This window comes from Ziziphus jujuba, chromosome 7 (assembly GCF_031755915.1).
Source record: "Ziziphus jujuba cultivar Dongzao chromosome 7, ASM3175591v1".
Taxonomy (NCBI): domain Eukaryota; kingdom Viridiplantae; phylum Streptophyta; class Magnoliopsida; order Rosales; family Rhamnaceae; genus Ziziphus; species Ziziphus jujuba.
Genome location: NC_083385.1, coordinates 7714313 through 7727115, shown reverse-complemented (window position 1 = coordinate 7727115; position 12803 = coordinate 7714313). Strand labels below are relative to the sequence as shown.

Below are 12803 nucleotides of genomic sequence, written 5' to 3'. Positions count from 1 at the left end.
CACCAGAGCTGCATTTTGACATGCATTTTGACACTGCAATTAAACATGGTGGTTTTTGACACCAAATTTCCATTATATATAATTTTAGAGCATTTACAATGATAAGCACCATTTTAAGTCTCATGATGATTATCAATTTCAATGTTGAAGTAGCATTGGATAATTAGTGAGAAATAACTAATGATAAAGTCGAGCCTTTGATTGAAGAGTGTTTTATTCTTGATGGGCAGCGTGTTTTGCGGAATCAGCTTCCAGGCTTTACGTGGTCTTTCTCTCCTCAGTAGTACGAAAGCAACTGCTCATGCTGTAGCAATTTTTTTTTTTCATTGTGTTTCTTCTACTGTCTTGTTAGAAAAAGGTCCCAGGTGGCTCACTAATATTTTATTAGCTGATGTAATGGCTTTTCACCTTTAATATAACAGCCTCTTTCTTCCTTCAACAACCACAACAAAAATTTTACCCAAAAAAAAAAAAAAAAAAATTAAAAAAAAAAATAGTATTGGTTCCTCACTCCAAATTGACCATGGTTTCTACTTCGAATTTACTTCCACCAATTTAAAAACAAATCAAAATCATACCAATAAATGGTATGGACCAAAAATGACTTTGCCCCCGTGGAGAAGGGAAAAAAAAAATAATAATAATAATAAAGCATATTGTTAAGATATAGAAAATTAGAAATGACATGCCATTTAAAATGTTCTGAAAACTTATATATATATATCTACAAAATTTGTACATGATTGTCTTCCACATTTGTTAGATGTTTGACATTTGATTACATTTTATTTTCGAAGAATATATCTCATAAATTAATATAATCTAACATCATATGCTTAAGCTATGTGATCATATACCCCAAAAAAAAAAAAAAAAACTTATGTATATTTTACGATATCTATATATATTTTTATAGATGTATACAAATTTTCACATTTGCCTCTCTTGAAACCACAAATCTTTATTTTTATTATTATTATTTTGTCTTCCCCTCTATCCCACCTCCCTCATTTTCCGGTTACCAATTCCATTCATTTATGTATCTTAAATAATAAGAAACCAATTTGTCACTGGGCACATTCTAACCACAATAAAAAATGAAGCAAGAAAGCCAATTTTGTTTTTTAATGGTTTCTTAGATTCTAAACATTGGAGTTGACTCAGGTGGAGTAGTCAATGAAATGATGAGTTTGGTGACCTTTAGTAGGTCGGTAGTTTTTAATAATGCGTCGTGGGCTTCTGCTAATTGGAATTATTAATGCGTCGTGGGCTTCTGCTAATTGGAATTATTAATGTGTAGTGTAGGGTTCTAGACAACCAAGCTTCAATAGTTTTAAGATGTTTGATACAGTCCATAAACTATAATCTGTCTAATCTTCTACGTGTAGACGATAAAAAGCTTAAAAAAAAAAAATCTGCTACTAATTTCGGTTTAAAGGGATAATCAGGTAGAAAATGTAAGCGAAAAATTAAAGTAATCAATATAAGCAATCTTGAGAAAATATATCACGTGATTATGTTAATCTTATACCAATGCAATTGTGTTTCGCTCATTTTTGGCATCCCTTGCATTATAAGCTTTCTCCGAGATTAATCTTAAAAAATTAAATTAACATATGCATAAAAAAAAAAAAAACCACATTTTTTTTTTCTTTTTGATATTGGGAGGAAGTACAACAGCCAATCTTTCACTAAATAAAAATAATAATAATAAAGTACAGCTGCTAATCCAAATACAGTGGATGAGAATCTTTCCCCAAAAAAAAAAAAAAAAAGTCAATTTATTTTTTAATAAATAGATTTGGGCTCCCAACTTCTCCATCTTCTTCTAAGGAATTGTTTAAGTTTTACCAAAAAAGAGGAATTGTTTTATGATTTATAAATTAATATATATATTTTTTATATGGACAGTGAAACAGATATTTACTTTGCCAGTTCCCAAAATGATATTTTACTTTGCGGAATATATATATATATATATTGATAATATTTTGCAGAGAGTCTTGCTATTTGGACAGATAAGTACATTGGAGCAGAAGATGAGGTAAAAGAGTGCCACATCAGCACAGCCTAACCAAGGATTAACCAAACCTCAACCCCATTTTCTCCCCTCAAACCTCCAATTCAATGCTTGTTTGGACTTGAAGTTGGGAGTTTTTTTTGACTGGAACGGCAGGTTTATGTTTACACTTGATCTCAGACAAATTAATCCTCAATCAGTGGAAAGATACGCGGTTCTTTCTTTCCATATTTTATTACATAAGACAAGAACAGAAAAAGAAGGGAATTCTTTTTTAATTAAAAAATCAAAAAACCATGGGCTTATAGCTTCTTTTATTTTCATTTAAAAAAAAAAACTGAAATTTATGTTTATTTTATTCTTTTTAACGTAAGAACAAAGAGACTAACCAAAAAAAAAGAAATGGTATTAATTTGTGTAATGGAGGATTATATAGTTTTTATATATTAGAAACCGAGTAGAGTTTATTCCCACTGTGCTGGCCGCTACTATTTCTGGATCGTCAGAACTGACCAATAAATGTACTCGCTTTCCTCAGGCATTTTCTTTATAAAACATACAAGTTAATAATGGTGCCCGGTAGAAGGTTTTAGAAACAAAAAAATTAAAAAACTGAAAAAAAAGGTGGAGATTTTGTTTTTTGTACTTTTTTTTTTTTTCACAGTATGGAGCTCAGGAAGATGTTCCCTCTTATCTTTGCTCTGGGTCTTTGCCTATCGTTGGTTGGTTCAGCCATGGCGGCAGAAGCAAGCAGTAGCACGCAATCCAGAGAGCTTGATCAGACACCCACATGGGCTGTTGCTGGTGTCTGTGCTGTTATCATCATCATCTCCATAGCTTTGGAAAAGATTCTTCACAAACTTGGAAAGGTATAATGTCTTACTTCAATTATATCCATATTTAAACCTTTTTTAATAATAATAATTTCCTTTATTACTCTCTTTGAACTTTTTTGTCCGTTTCCTTGTCTTCTTTAACTCTTTTTTCTGAATGGGTTTTTGGTTCCTGAATGAATTCAGGGATATTGTTGGCTATTTGATTTTGTTGGAAATTCAAATATGTTTCTCAAAGCTGTGCCTGTTTTCGATTGTTTTCTCTTCTGTTCTTGTTGGCAACTACTATTTAAGTAATTGATTCTGTTACCATACCTTTGGTTTGTTCTCAAAATTATTTCTTTGTTCGTTTTTATTTCCAAAACCCAAATTGACAATTTTTATTCTGTCGTCTCGTGTATGTTCATCTGTTTTTCTTGAATTCTTAAACAAGTAGTTGAATTACAGAACAAGTTTTTCTATCGGGTTAAAGAACAGTTTGTTGATTTGACAATGTCGCTCTATGTGGTTCTTCTGGCTAACTCTCTCTGTACCTCTATGAAATTTCAATTCAGTGGTTTACGGAAAGGCACAAGAAAGCACTATTTGAGGCTCTCGAGAAGGTTAAAGCTGGTAAAATTAACGTGGTTCAGTTTATACATAAATTATGTATTTCGGCAAAATCCCATTTGGATGAAAAGTTGAGGAATTATAGATATCTGAGTTTGGATTCAAATTTATTGCAGAGCTGATGATTCTGGGTTTCATTTCGCTACTGCTGACTTTTGGGCAGAGTTACATTGCCAGAATCTGTATTCCAATAAAGGTTGCAAAGTCTATGTTGCCATGTGCTCCAAAGGAATCAACAACCGAAGAGGAACAACGTAGGAAACTTTTGTGGTTTGAGCGCAGATTTTTAGCCACTGATAGCTATGGTCATATATGCAAGACTGTAAGTCGATCTTTCTTTCATGTGCCTTTGGAGTTTTAAGTGATACTGAATTGACACATTCCATCTTCGAAAAGTTTGAAAAAGACAACAAGATATACCTATAGTACCAGTCAAATTGACTTGAAAATAAGTTTAAGTCAAAATGCTACTTTATTGCATATTATATTTCATGTAACATGGCAATCCTGTCTTATTTGAATTATAACTAATCTGCTAGCTTTTTGTTAACAGGACTATGCACCGCTTATTTCGGTTAACGGCCTACATCAATTGCATATCCTCATATTCTTCTTAGCAGTTTTTCATGTGCTATATAGTGCTGCCACAATGATGCTTGGGAGGCTGAAGGTATGTTTATAGAGTGTATACTTGTTTTGCTATGATTCAAGGCAAGCCGTACAGAATTAAGAACATTGGTCATAGTGCATTGATATTAACTTACCCATGTAATGCCGCATCATATTCAAAATCCATTGAAGCAACACATTGATCATTGGTTATTTTTGCATATTTCATTCAGAGTAAAGATGAAATTTAAGGCCTCTCAAGTATATTACCGTATCTACTCTTTATCTTTTTTCTAAGTATTTTATTCCAGTTCAAGTATGTTTTGGCTCATTTCACCTGCCGTTTTATTATCCATGTGTAATGGAAGGTATAGCTACTAGCAATCTATAAATCAAATCAACTGCATCATCAACAATATATCTATATTTAATAAAAATCATAGTTGATAGAAGGCAATGGCTTATGAATGACCTAAATAAGTTATCTTTTAACAACTGCATAAAAATATTTATTCTGCCTCTGCATGCAGCAGAAATCCTAGAGAATGTGTCTTGGAATAGCATACTGGCTTAAACGATAATTCTCTATTTCCATTTGGAACTTTGCATACTTTTGCGCAATCATATATGGCTATGTAGACTTTTACATTGTATGATTTATGGCTATTTGCCGAATGTTTCGTTGCATAGATTCGTGGCTGGAAGGAATGGGAGAAGGAGACATCATCCCATGATTATGAATTTTCAAATGGTATGTCATCCCTTAGGTTCTTGTCCCTCACTCTTTTCAAAATGAATGTCTCAATAGCTGAATCAGTGTATCTTACCAAGCAGATCCTTCAAGATTCAGGCTTACTCACGAGACATCATTTGTGAGAGCACATACCAGTTTCTGGACTAGAATTCCTTTCTTCTTTTATGTTGTAAGAAACTCTAACTTACATATCTTGATTTCCGTTTGGTTGTATATATAGTTGTTCAGTAAGGTGGAGATACATATGATCATATACCAGTAAATGTGACTTGAAAATTAGGACAGATTTTTTCTAGTTATTCCTTTTAAGATTACCTCTACTATATTCTGTTATACACCTTCAAACCCAAAACTAAAATAGGAAGAGAAAAGTAAGAAGATAAGCAAAAACATATAATCAAAAAGTTGTTGGAGCTCTGGAAGAAAACTTAGTTATAAACATCAGAATGAAGATTTTACCCTAGCTGGAGCAGAATTGTAAAATATTTAGCAAATGCCTAGCAGTTGCCAAAAATGCCCTGTTCAATTGGACTTTTCTATTGTTAGTTTAGACTGATTCTGAAATTAAAAATTTAAATGCTTTGCAGGGATGCTTCTTACGACAATTTTTTAGGTCTGTTAACAAGGCTGACTACTTGACACTGCGCAATGGATTCATCGCTGTGAGTTTTGACTGCACAATTTTTAGAATTCACGTTGCATATGCCACACTTTCATGATGGTACTGCTTTCTTATGTGCATTTAGCTCCTGGAAGATTTTAATTTGCACAATTTTGAAGAATTTCCTGTTGCATATGTCATCTATAGGTACATTTGGCTCCTGGAAGTAAATTTAACTTCCAAAAGTATATCAAGAGATCGCTAGAAGATGACTTCAAGTTGGTTGTTGGAGTAAGGTAACTAACTATTTTTCAACTAATGTAACATTTATTAATATATATGTTTCCTGAACGATCTTCTTCTTATGTTGGCAGTCCTGTATTATGGGCATCGTTTGTGATCTTTTTGCTACTAAATGTTCGTGGTATGCCACTTGTTCCTGATAAAATATCCTTTTGAAGTATAAAATTCTGATTTACTAGTTGACTTACAAGTTTATAGAATTTATGATGATATTATCTCAAATTTTTGGTTTTCCAGGATGGCATGCACTGTTTTGGGCATCCTTGATCCCTGTCATTGTAAGAAACACTTTTTACACTGAAAAAATTTATAGCTTATTGGGAAGATGGAAATTTATGACCATTTAATTGGATTGCAGATAATCTTTGCTGTTGGAACAGAACTTCAATCCATCCTGACAAAGATGGCTCTGGAAATCACAGAACGGCATGCTGTTGTCCAAGGAATTCCTCTTGTGCAAGGCTCGGACAAATACTTTTGGTTTGGTCGGCCTCATTTGATTCTTCATCTTATCCACTTTGCTCTATTTCAGGTATATGATTGGGTGGTCCTGTTGACCGAGATGGTCAGATATGATGAAAGTATTGAATGGTTTTGACTAGAATATGAAAGTATGAATAGTTCAATGATAAATAAATGGACATTATTTCATTGCAATTGATAAATATCTGATTTTGGTACTGCAGCAATTAGTATATCAACCAATCTCACATAACTAGCAATTTCTAGAATTTTGTGTTTTCGTACTTCTCTCTGATTTCTACCATACTCAACTTTCTAATGTGTTTTCTTCTTTTGAATGCAGAATGCATTCCAAATAATCTATTTCTTATGGATATGGGTATGACTATTCCACACTTACTTGGCTATCAACTATATTATAATTTTTTTTTTCCCCTTCTTTCTCTGAAATAAAAGTAATCCATACATCGCTATTAGTACTACCCAAAGTCTTGATTGACGATTTTCTGTTTCTGCAGTATTCATTTGGACTGAAATCTTGTTTCCATGCAAATTTCAAGCTTGCAATTATGAAAGTAGCCTTGGGGTAAACTTCTGTGTCCTGATCCTAAGGGAAAAAAAATCCATTGGAATTAATATTGGATTACTGGGGAAAATTGTTAGTTTACATTGGATTGACAGGTTAGATATTTGGTGATTTTTGCAGGGTTTTTGTGCTATTTTTGTGCAGCTACATTACTCTTCCTCTCTATGCCCTTGTAACTCAGGTACCTTTACAATATATATATATCCTCAATTTTCTTCATAACACACAGACCATTCAGCTGGAAAAGACATGACCAAGGCAATTCTGAGAAAGAAATGCATTTTACTTGAGCACTCATGCTGTCTCTACCAACTACTTTGCTACCCTGATTCAGATTTGAACTATTTATAGGAGAAACAATATCTGGAGAATCCAGAAAGCTTTTCCATAATTTTTAAAGAACAACTTGTCCTTTTAATGTCCATTTGTCGAGTTTTGTGTTATACAACTCTGTTAGTTGGGGGTGATTGAATTGAATTCAGATTGTCTTTCTGAACATTGCAGATGGGATCACGAATGAAGAAATCCATTTTCGATGAGCAAACGTCAAAGGCCCTCAAGAAGTGGCACAATGCAGCGAAAAAGAAGCGAGGAGGCAAGGGATCAAAATCTTCCACTATAACACTCGGTGGCAGCTCAACTTTATCCACAACGCACTCTTCAGGACACACACTCCACCGTTTCAAAACCACTGGTCACTCAACCCGCGGTCCAACCTACGAAGACACCGATGCATCTGATATGGAAGCTGATCCCTTGTCACCCACCTCGTCAACAACAAACTTGATAGTAAGAGTTGATCACGAGGAGGAAGAAACTGAGTTAAAGAAACCCCATGTTGGAGAAGAAACTAAAAATGAAGATGAATTCTCCTTCAGGACTTCCCAGAAACCATAAGATATATTAGCATCATAAATAATCTCTCAATCCATTGTATTAATTCTTGTTAAATATTAGGAAAAGATATTGAAATGCTTGTACATTAGCTTATAACAACTTTTTTGTTTTCTTCTCTCCTTGGCTAGTTTAGCGAGGTCATGATACATGTTTTCTGTGGCAATTGGCTTTAATGAATATGAGTTCTACAGGATATGAGATTTTGATTAAGTAGCTCCAAAATGGGATTATGAAATACTATTTATTTATGCCAAGAATGGTTCTTTGGTATTTTTTTTAACATCCTTATCACATCCATTTCCGAAATCTCGTAGGCCACAGCGTATCAGGGTCGTCATCAAATTAACCCAAGTTTTTTCTTTTTTTTTTTTTTGTAGTGCAATAATGAAGTCTAATGGAGATATTTTCTGTTGTGTTGTGCGTGCACAAATGCTCAATTATTCAAAATGAAGGTGAAACATATAAATATGAAAGCGTGTCCATTGTCAAAATTAAAGTCATATCGTTTCCCTTTCACATCGTTTTGGATGGGTGGGAATATTGAAAGTAAGATGAAACGACTGGACCAGTCGTGGACCACATGTCAAAAAAAGCTTTTCCTCCATTGTAGTATCTGTTTTTCAAACTTTCTGTTATCAGACAGAACCCGTTGTTTTAAAGGTTCTTTTTTCTACTCAAACCAAGTCGCTTGTATTTCAAACATAAAACATTCCTGGTCCATCTCCCATATATTATTAATCTCTAATTATTCAGCTTATACCTTTAACAAGAGCTTCACATCAGGATTCATTTGAACATGACCAATTTTGTCTGATTTCATGGGCTTTTTGTAATTCAGTGTTCGATCAGTGCCTCTTTCCTGGTTCATTCTCAACCTCTGACATAAGTTATATTAGCATGTTGGGTACGAAACAACTAAGGTCGGTCCATAAATTCAGGACCTACATATATTAATTAGAAACGAGTAAGTTGCTTTCTTTCGCGTGATTTTATCTAAAAGAGTTATCAAAAACAAATATACCACCAAAAAAAAATAAAATAAAATAAAAAAGTTATCAAAAACAAAGAAAACATCTCGTGAGCTTCTTGCTTTTTAAATTTATGATTTTTTTTTTATTATTATTTTTTTGGGTCTCGATTTTGATAAACTTTGTCGTGGGTAAAATCATTACTCTTTCTCCTGGTAATCTCAATCGATGAGGTAAAAGGGAAATTTTCCAAAAAGTATAGGGGTATAATAGGAATGAGTGGGAAAAAAAAAAAAAAAAAAGGGTCCAAATTGGATCAAGCTTTTTTATTTTTTATTTTGATAAATAAATTGAATCAAGCCTTGTTAAGTTTGTTGGCATATATTTTGGTAATAAAGGTGGAAGTTTGAGGGCCTGGTAGGCAGACAATTTCATATGTTTGAGTATAACAAGTGGAGATAAGGTTTTTAATGCAAATTGTACCCCAGCATCCTCCCTCACCATTTTTCACTTGCTACTACATATTTATGTAGCATAAGCAGCTTCATTTCATCATTTTTCTTCCAGATGTAAACAGCCTCATATGGATTTACCCAAAATTATGGATTAAATTCATAATCACTGAACTCGGACTGTGTGACCGGCTATTTTCCATGCTAATTAGTAATATGATCCATGAGATAGTTTTTTTTTTGGTTGGTTTGAAAAGTTGATGTTGATGCATAACCTAGGCGATGGATTAGTGGGTTTGATTGATAAAAGTTTTTCTTCATAATATGTTAAAATTGGATCCTTTATTATTTCATTTAATTAACAAAAGGATTTATATATTCGATATTTGGAAATTGTTACAGAAAAAGGAAAAATTAAAAGTGATATTTCGATATTTGGAAATATTGGATACTCTTGTCTTTATCCTTAGATCCCAAACCCCAAACTATATTGGATTAGTGTCATTTTTTTTTTTTTTGGTCTTATTTTCTCCGCCAAAGACTATTTTTGTTCTGCGCCTGACTAAGAAGATCTCACCTAATATCCTGCACATCTTAGCAGTTTTTTTTTTTTTTTTTTTTTTTAAAAAAACAACCTGGTATTTTATTAAAAAACAAACAAATAAAAGAAAAAGGGGAGAAAATATATCAATTTTATTTAGAAGGAAATCGTTCTGGAGGATGCAATATAATCATATATCCACTGTCTCCATTTTCCCCAACGCGAGTATATAACAGATAAGTAACGACAATATCTGTCCCCAAAAAAAAAATAATAATAAATAAAAAGATAAGCAAGGACAATCCCACCAAAGGCAAAATAAATAAAAAATAAAAAATAAATAAAAATCAAAGGGCAATCGCACCATTTGGATGAATGCTTTTTGTAACCTAAAAGATCGGTAGGCTTATATTTAGTTCGCCTTCTTAAAATAGTATTTCAGACAATTTATTGAATAATAAGAAATAAATATCTTACCAAGGTTCAAAGATACTTTTGGAGTTTGGTATGAACTCAGAAAAGGAATTTTGAAACTTTATATATATATTATATGTAAAAAGCTATATTTTAAGTTGAAATGTAAGAAACGAAAGAAAATATATACATAAAAAACAGAAAAAATCACTGCTAGAAAAGAAAACATGAAAAGATTAAAAAAAAAGCTATAAGTCCTTTAGATTTCTTTAAACATCTAAAAAAATTATTTTAAAGCAAAGAATATATATATATAGTTTTGGATACGAAGACAATGAAAGCTTGATAAAATAATCCAAAGAGGCTGGGATGAAAAGATCACGGCGTGGATACTATAAGACAACAAGATATTTATCTAGACACAAAATTTTTCCTCCTTTCTATTTACTAATTATTACAAGTAGAAGTGTAGGAAATAATAATTTATTAAGCATGTTGGGTATTTTTTTAAAAATTGGTGTCATTTTTAAAATAATATTTTGGATATTATCTCACTCTTGCAAGTAGAAAACTTTATTGTAGATTTCAAGATCATATTTTTCCTTTGATAAATAATATTTTTTTAATAATATTTTGTCTTCAAGAGAGAAGATAACTACAGGAAGTACAGAAATATCAAACTAAATGGACCAAAGTTGGGCTTGTTTGTCCTGACCTAAACGAAATAAAAGGGGCAACTCGGCTGTCTGTTTTCTCTGCAACCACAGAGACAGAGAGAGAGAGAGAGAGAGAGAGAGAGCTCTTTATAACTCTTTTTAACTCAAAATACTCTCTGCCTAGCTTTCCCACCCTATCCTTCCCAAACACTTCTGCTTTTCTGGTTTCTTTCTATTTTTTTTTTTTTTTCAGTTTTCTTGGCACCTAAACGGAACTTAAAACCCACCATCATATACTCTTTGTATAAAAATTAAAGCACCCAAATACTAAAACCCTCACAAATTCTTCTTTCTTGTTCCATTTTTTTCTTCTCAATTAACACAGAAAGAGAGAGAGAGAGAGAGAGCTAAGACATATGTGTCATGACTCGAACTCTGAGATTTCTCAGCGCAGCCACCAACACATCGTCGACAGCGATGGTGGTGGAAGCGCCGCCTCCTGAGGCGGTGACCCTGGAGTCTGACTTCGTGGTGATCTTGGCGGCTTTGCTTTGCGCCTTGATATGCGTGGTTGGTCTAATCGCCGTGGCCCGCTGCGCTTGGCTCCGCCGTGGCTCCGCCGCCGGCGGGAGAGGCACTCGATCGCCGAGTCAAGCCGCGGCAAACAAAGGCCTGAAGAAGAAGGTGCTGCAATCCCTTCCGAAGTTTACGTACGGCGCTGCCACCGCCGACGTTTGCGGCGGCGAGCCGGCGAAGATAGCGACGGAGTGCGCCATATGTTTGGGGGAGTTTGCGGAAGGGGAGGAGATAAGAGTGTTGCCGCAGTGCGGACATAGCTTCCACGTAGGCTGCATTGACACGTGGCTGGGATCCCATTCGTCTTGCCCATCCTGTCGGCAGATCCTCGTGGTGGGGAGGTGTCAGAAGTGCGGTCAGTTTCCGGCCGTTTCCGGCGGCTCAGCCGCCGCTCGGAGTGAGGCCCAGATGAAAGCCAGACAGGATATATCTTATTCTGCTACTGTATCTAATCACACTAGTATTGGGTTTTTGCCTTGACACAGTTTTTCTTTTTCACTCTTTTTTTTTCCCCCCCCTTAATTACTAAAAATTTGGGCTTCGATGTGCCTGTAAAGACTGTATATATAATCATCGTATTCTGCACTTCTAATATCTCCAATGAAACTCTACTTTTTCACTTTCCCTAAATTTCTTTGCATTTTTAATATCCCATTTAACATGTTAATTTTATATTCGTGGCTGTCATATTATATTACATGTAATTGGTGGGATATATGATCCCAATTTACATATAATTGGGATATGTTAAAAATTTTGTAAAAGAAAAATTGTGTGTGGGGTTTTTGGCATAATAATTTTGCATATTTTATAGATGGATATGATTGATGCTCTCTCCCATTATCTTTGAATGTAAGAAAATATCCACAATTGACCAGCTTTTGTTCGGATTAAAAACCTACAGAGAGATTTTATAAAAGATATTGCATGGTTTAAAAGCAATATTCCAATCTATAACTTTTCACCGTGTGTATGTTTTGGACTACGATTGCAAGTTTCCTTATAGATTTTGTTGAGAATTGAAGGTCATAGAATAAATGAGTTTCTTTGGAGCCTAAGAGTTTCTCTCTTTGATTGCCCAATATTATAGATTCTTTGGGAAAAAAGTAAAAAGGTGAAAAAAGATTGAATGTTGTAGAATTAAAGGAGAAGGATTGGTTTCCTGTTTCAGAATTTATACTCATTGGAAAGCCAAGATACTGAAGGTATCAATTCAAATGAAGCAAATCGATCCCATGTTGTTGCCTATTTTGGTATCTCTATGACTATTTTGTTTTTTTTAGTAGTAATGAAGTTATTCCCACTTTGGATTAGCCTCCCCTATGTTATGATTCAATGGCTCAACTTTAATCAAGCTAGCAAAGTAGTATATATTAAAGCAACAAACAGAGTCTAATAAGACTAGGAATCATGAATAAGCCCAGTTTTTGTTAAGATGCTAAATTCTCTTCAAGTGCAAGCTTCTCATAGTAACCGGAGAAAACATATTCTTCCAAACCCTTTGCGGCCAAGCTTCCAGCTG

General features: G+C 33.9%; 2 protein-coding genes across 2 annotated transcripts; both read left to right on the top strand.

The window, feature by feature from the left end:
* Positions 1 to 2348: 2348 nt before the first annotated feature.
* On the top strand, positions 2349 to 7884 carry LOC107424353 (MLO-like protein 10). Its single transcript, XM_016034139.4, has 15 exons — positions 2349 to 2889; positions 3408 to 3465; positions 3579 to 3784; positions 4016 to 4132; positions 4762 to 4822; positions 4906 to 4994; positions 5413 to 5487; positions 5634 to 5722; positions 5801 to 5850; positions 5967 to 6007; positions 6088 to 6261; positions 6535 to 6570; positions 6710 to 6777; positions 6898 to 6958; positions 7282 to 7884. Exons 1-15 carry the CDS (start codon positions 2686 to 2688, stop codon positions 7672 to 7674), a joined length of 1722 nt encoding a protein of 573 aa, XP_015889625.3. The 5' UTR covers positions 2349 to 2685; the 3' UTR covers positions 7675 to 7884.
* Positions 7885 to 10797: 2913 nt separating this feature from the next.
* Positions 10798 to 11911, top strand: LOC107424311 (RING-H2 finger protein ATL8). Its single transcript, XM_016034076.4, has one exon. It carries the CDS (start codon positions 11129 to 11131, stop codon positions 11759 to 11761), a length of 633 nt encoding a protein of 210 aa, XP_015889562.1. The 5' UTR covers positions 10798 to 11128; the 3' UTR covers positions 11762 to 11911.
* Positions 11912 to 12803: the final 892 nt, after the last annotated feature.

Bases quoted from the DNA above. Each gene is read 5' to 3' on its own strand.
- LOC107424353 (XM_016034139.4), top strand. From the start codon at position 2,686: ATGGAGCTCAGGAAGATGTTCCCTCTTATCTTTGCTCTGGGTCTTTGC. The intron at 3,466-3,578 runs GTAAAATTAACG...AATTTATTGCAG, and splicing joins TCTCGAGAAGGTTAAAGCTG to AGCTGATGATTCTGGGTTTC. The intron at 6,959-7,281 runs GTACCTTTACAA...TGAACATTGCAG, and splicing joins TCTATGCCCTTGTAACTCAG to ATGGGATCACGAATGAAGAA.
- LOC107424311 (XM_016034076.4), top strand. From the start codon at position 11,129: ATGACTCGAACTCTGAGATTTCTCAGCGCAGCCACCAACACATCGTCG.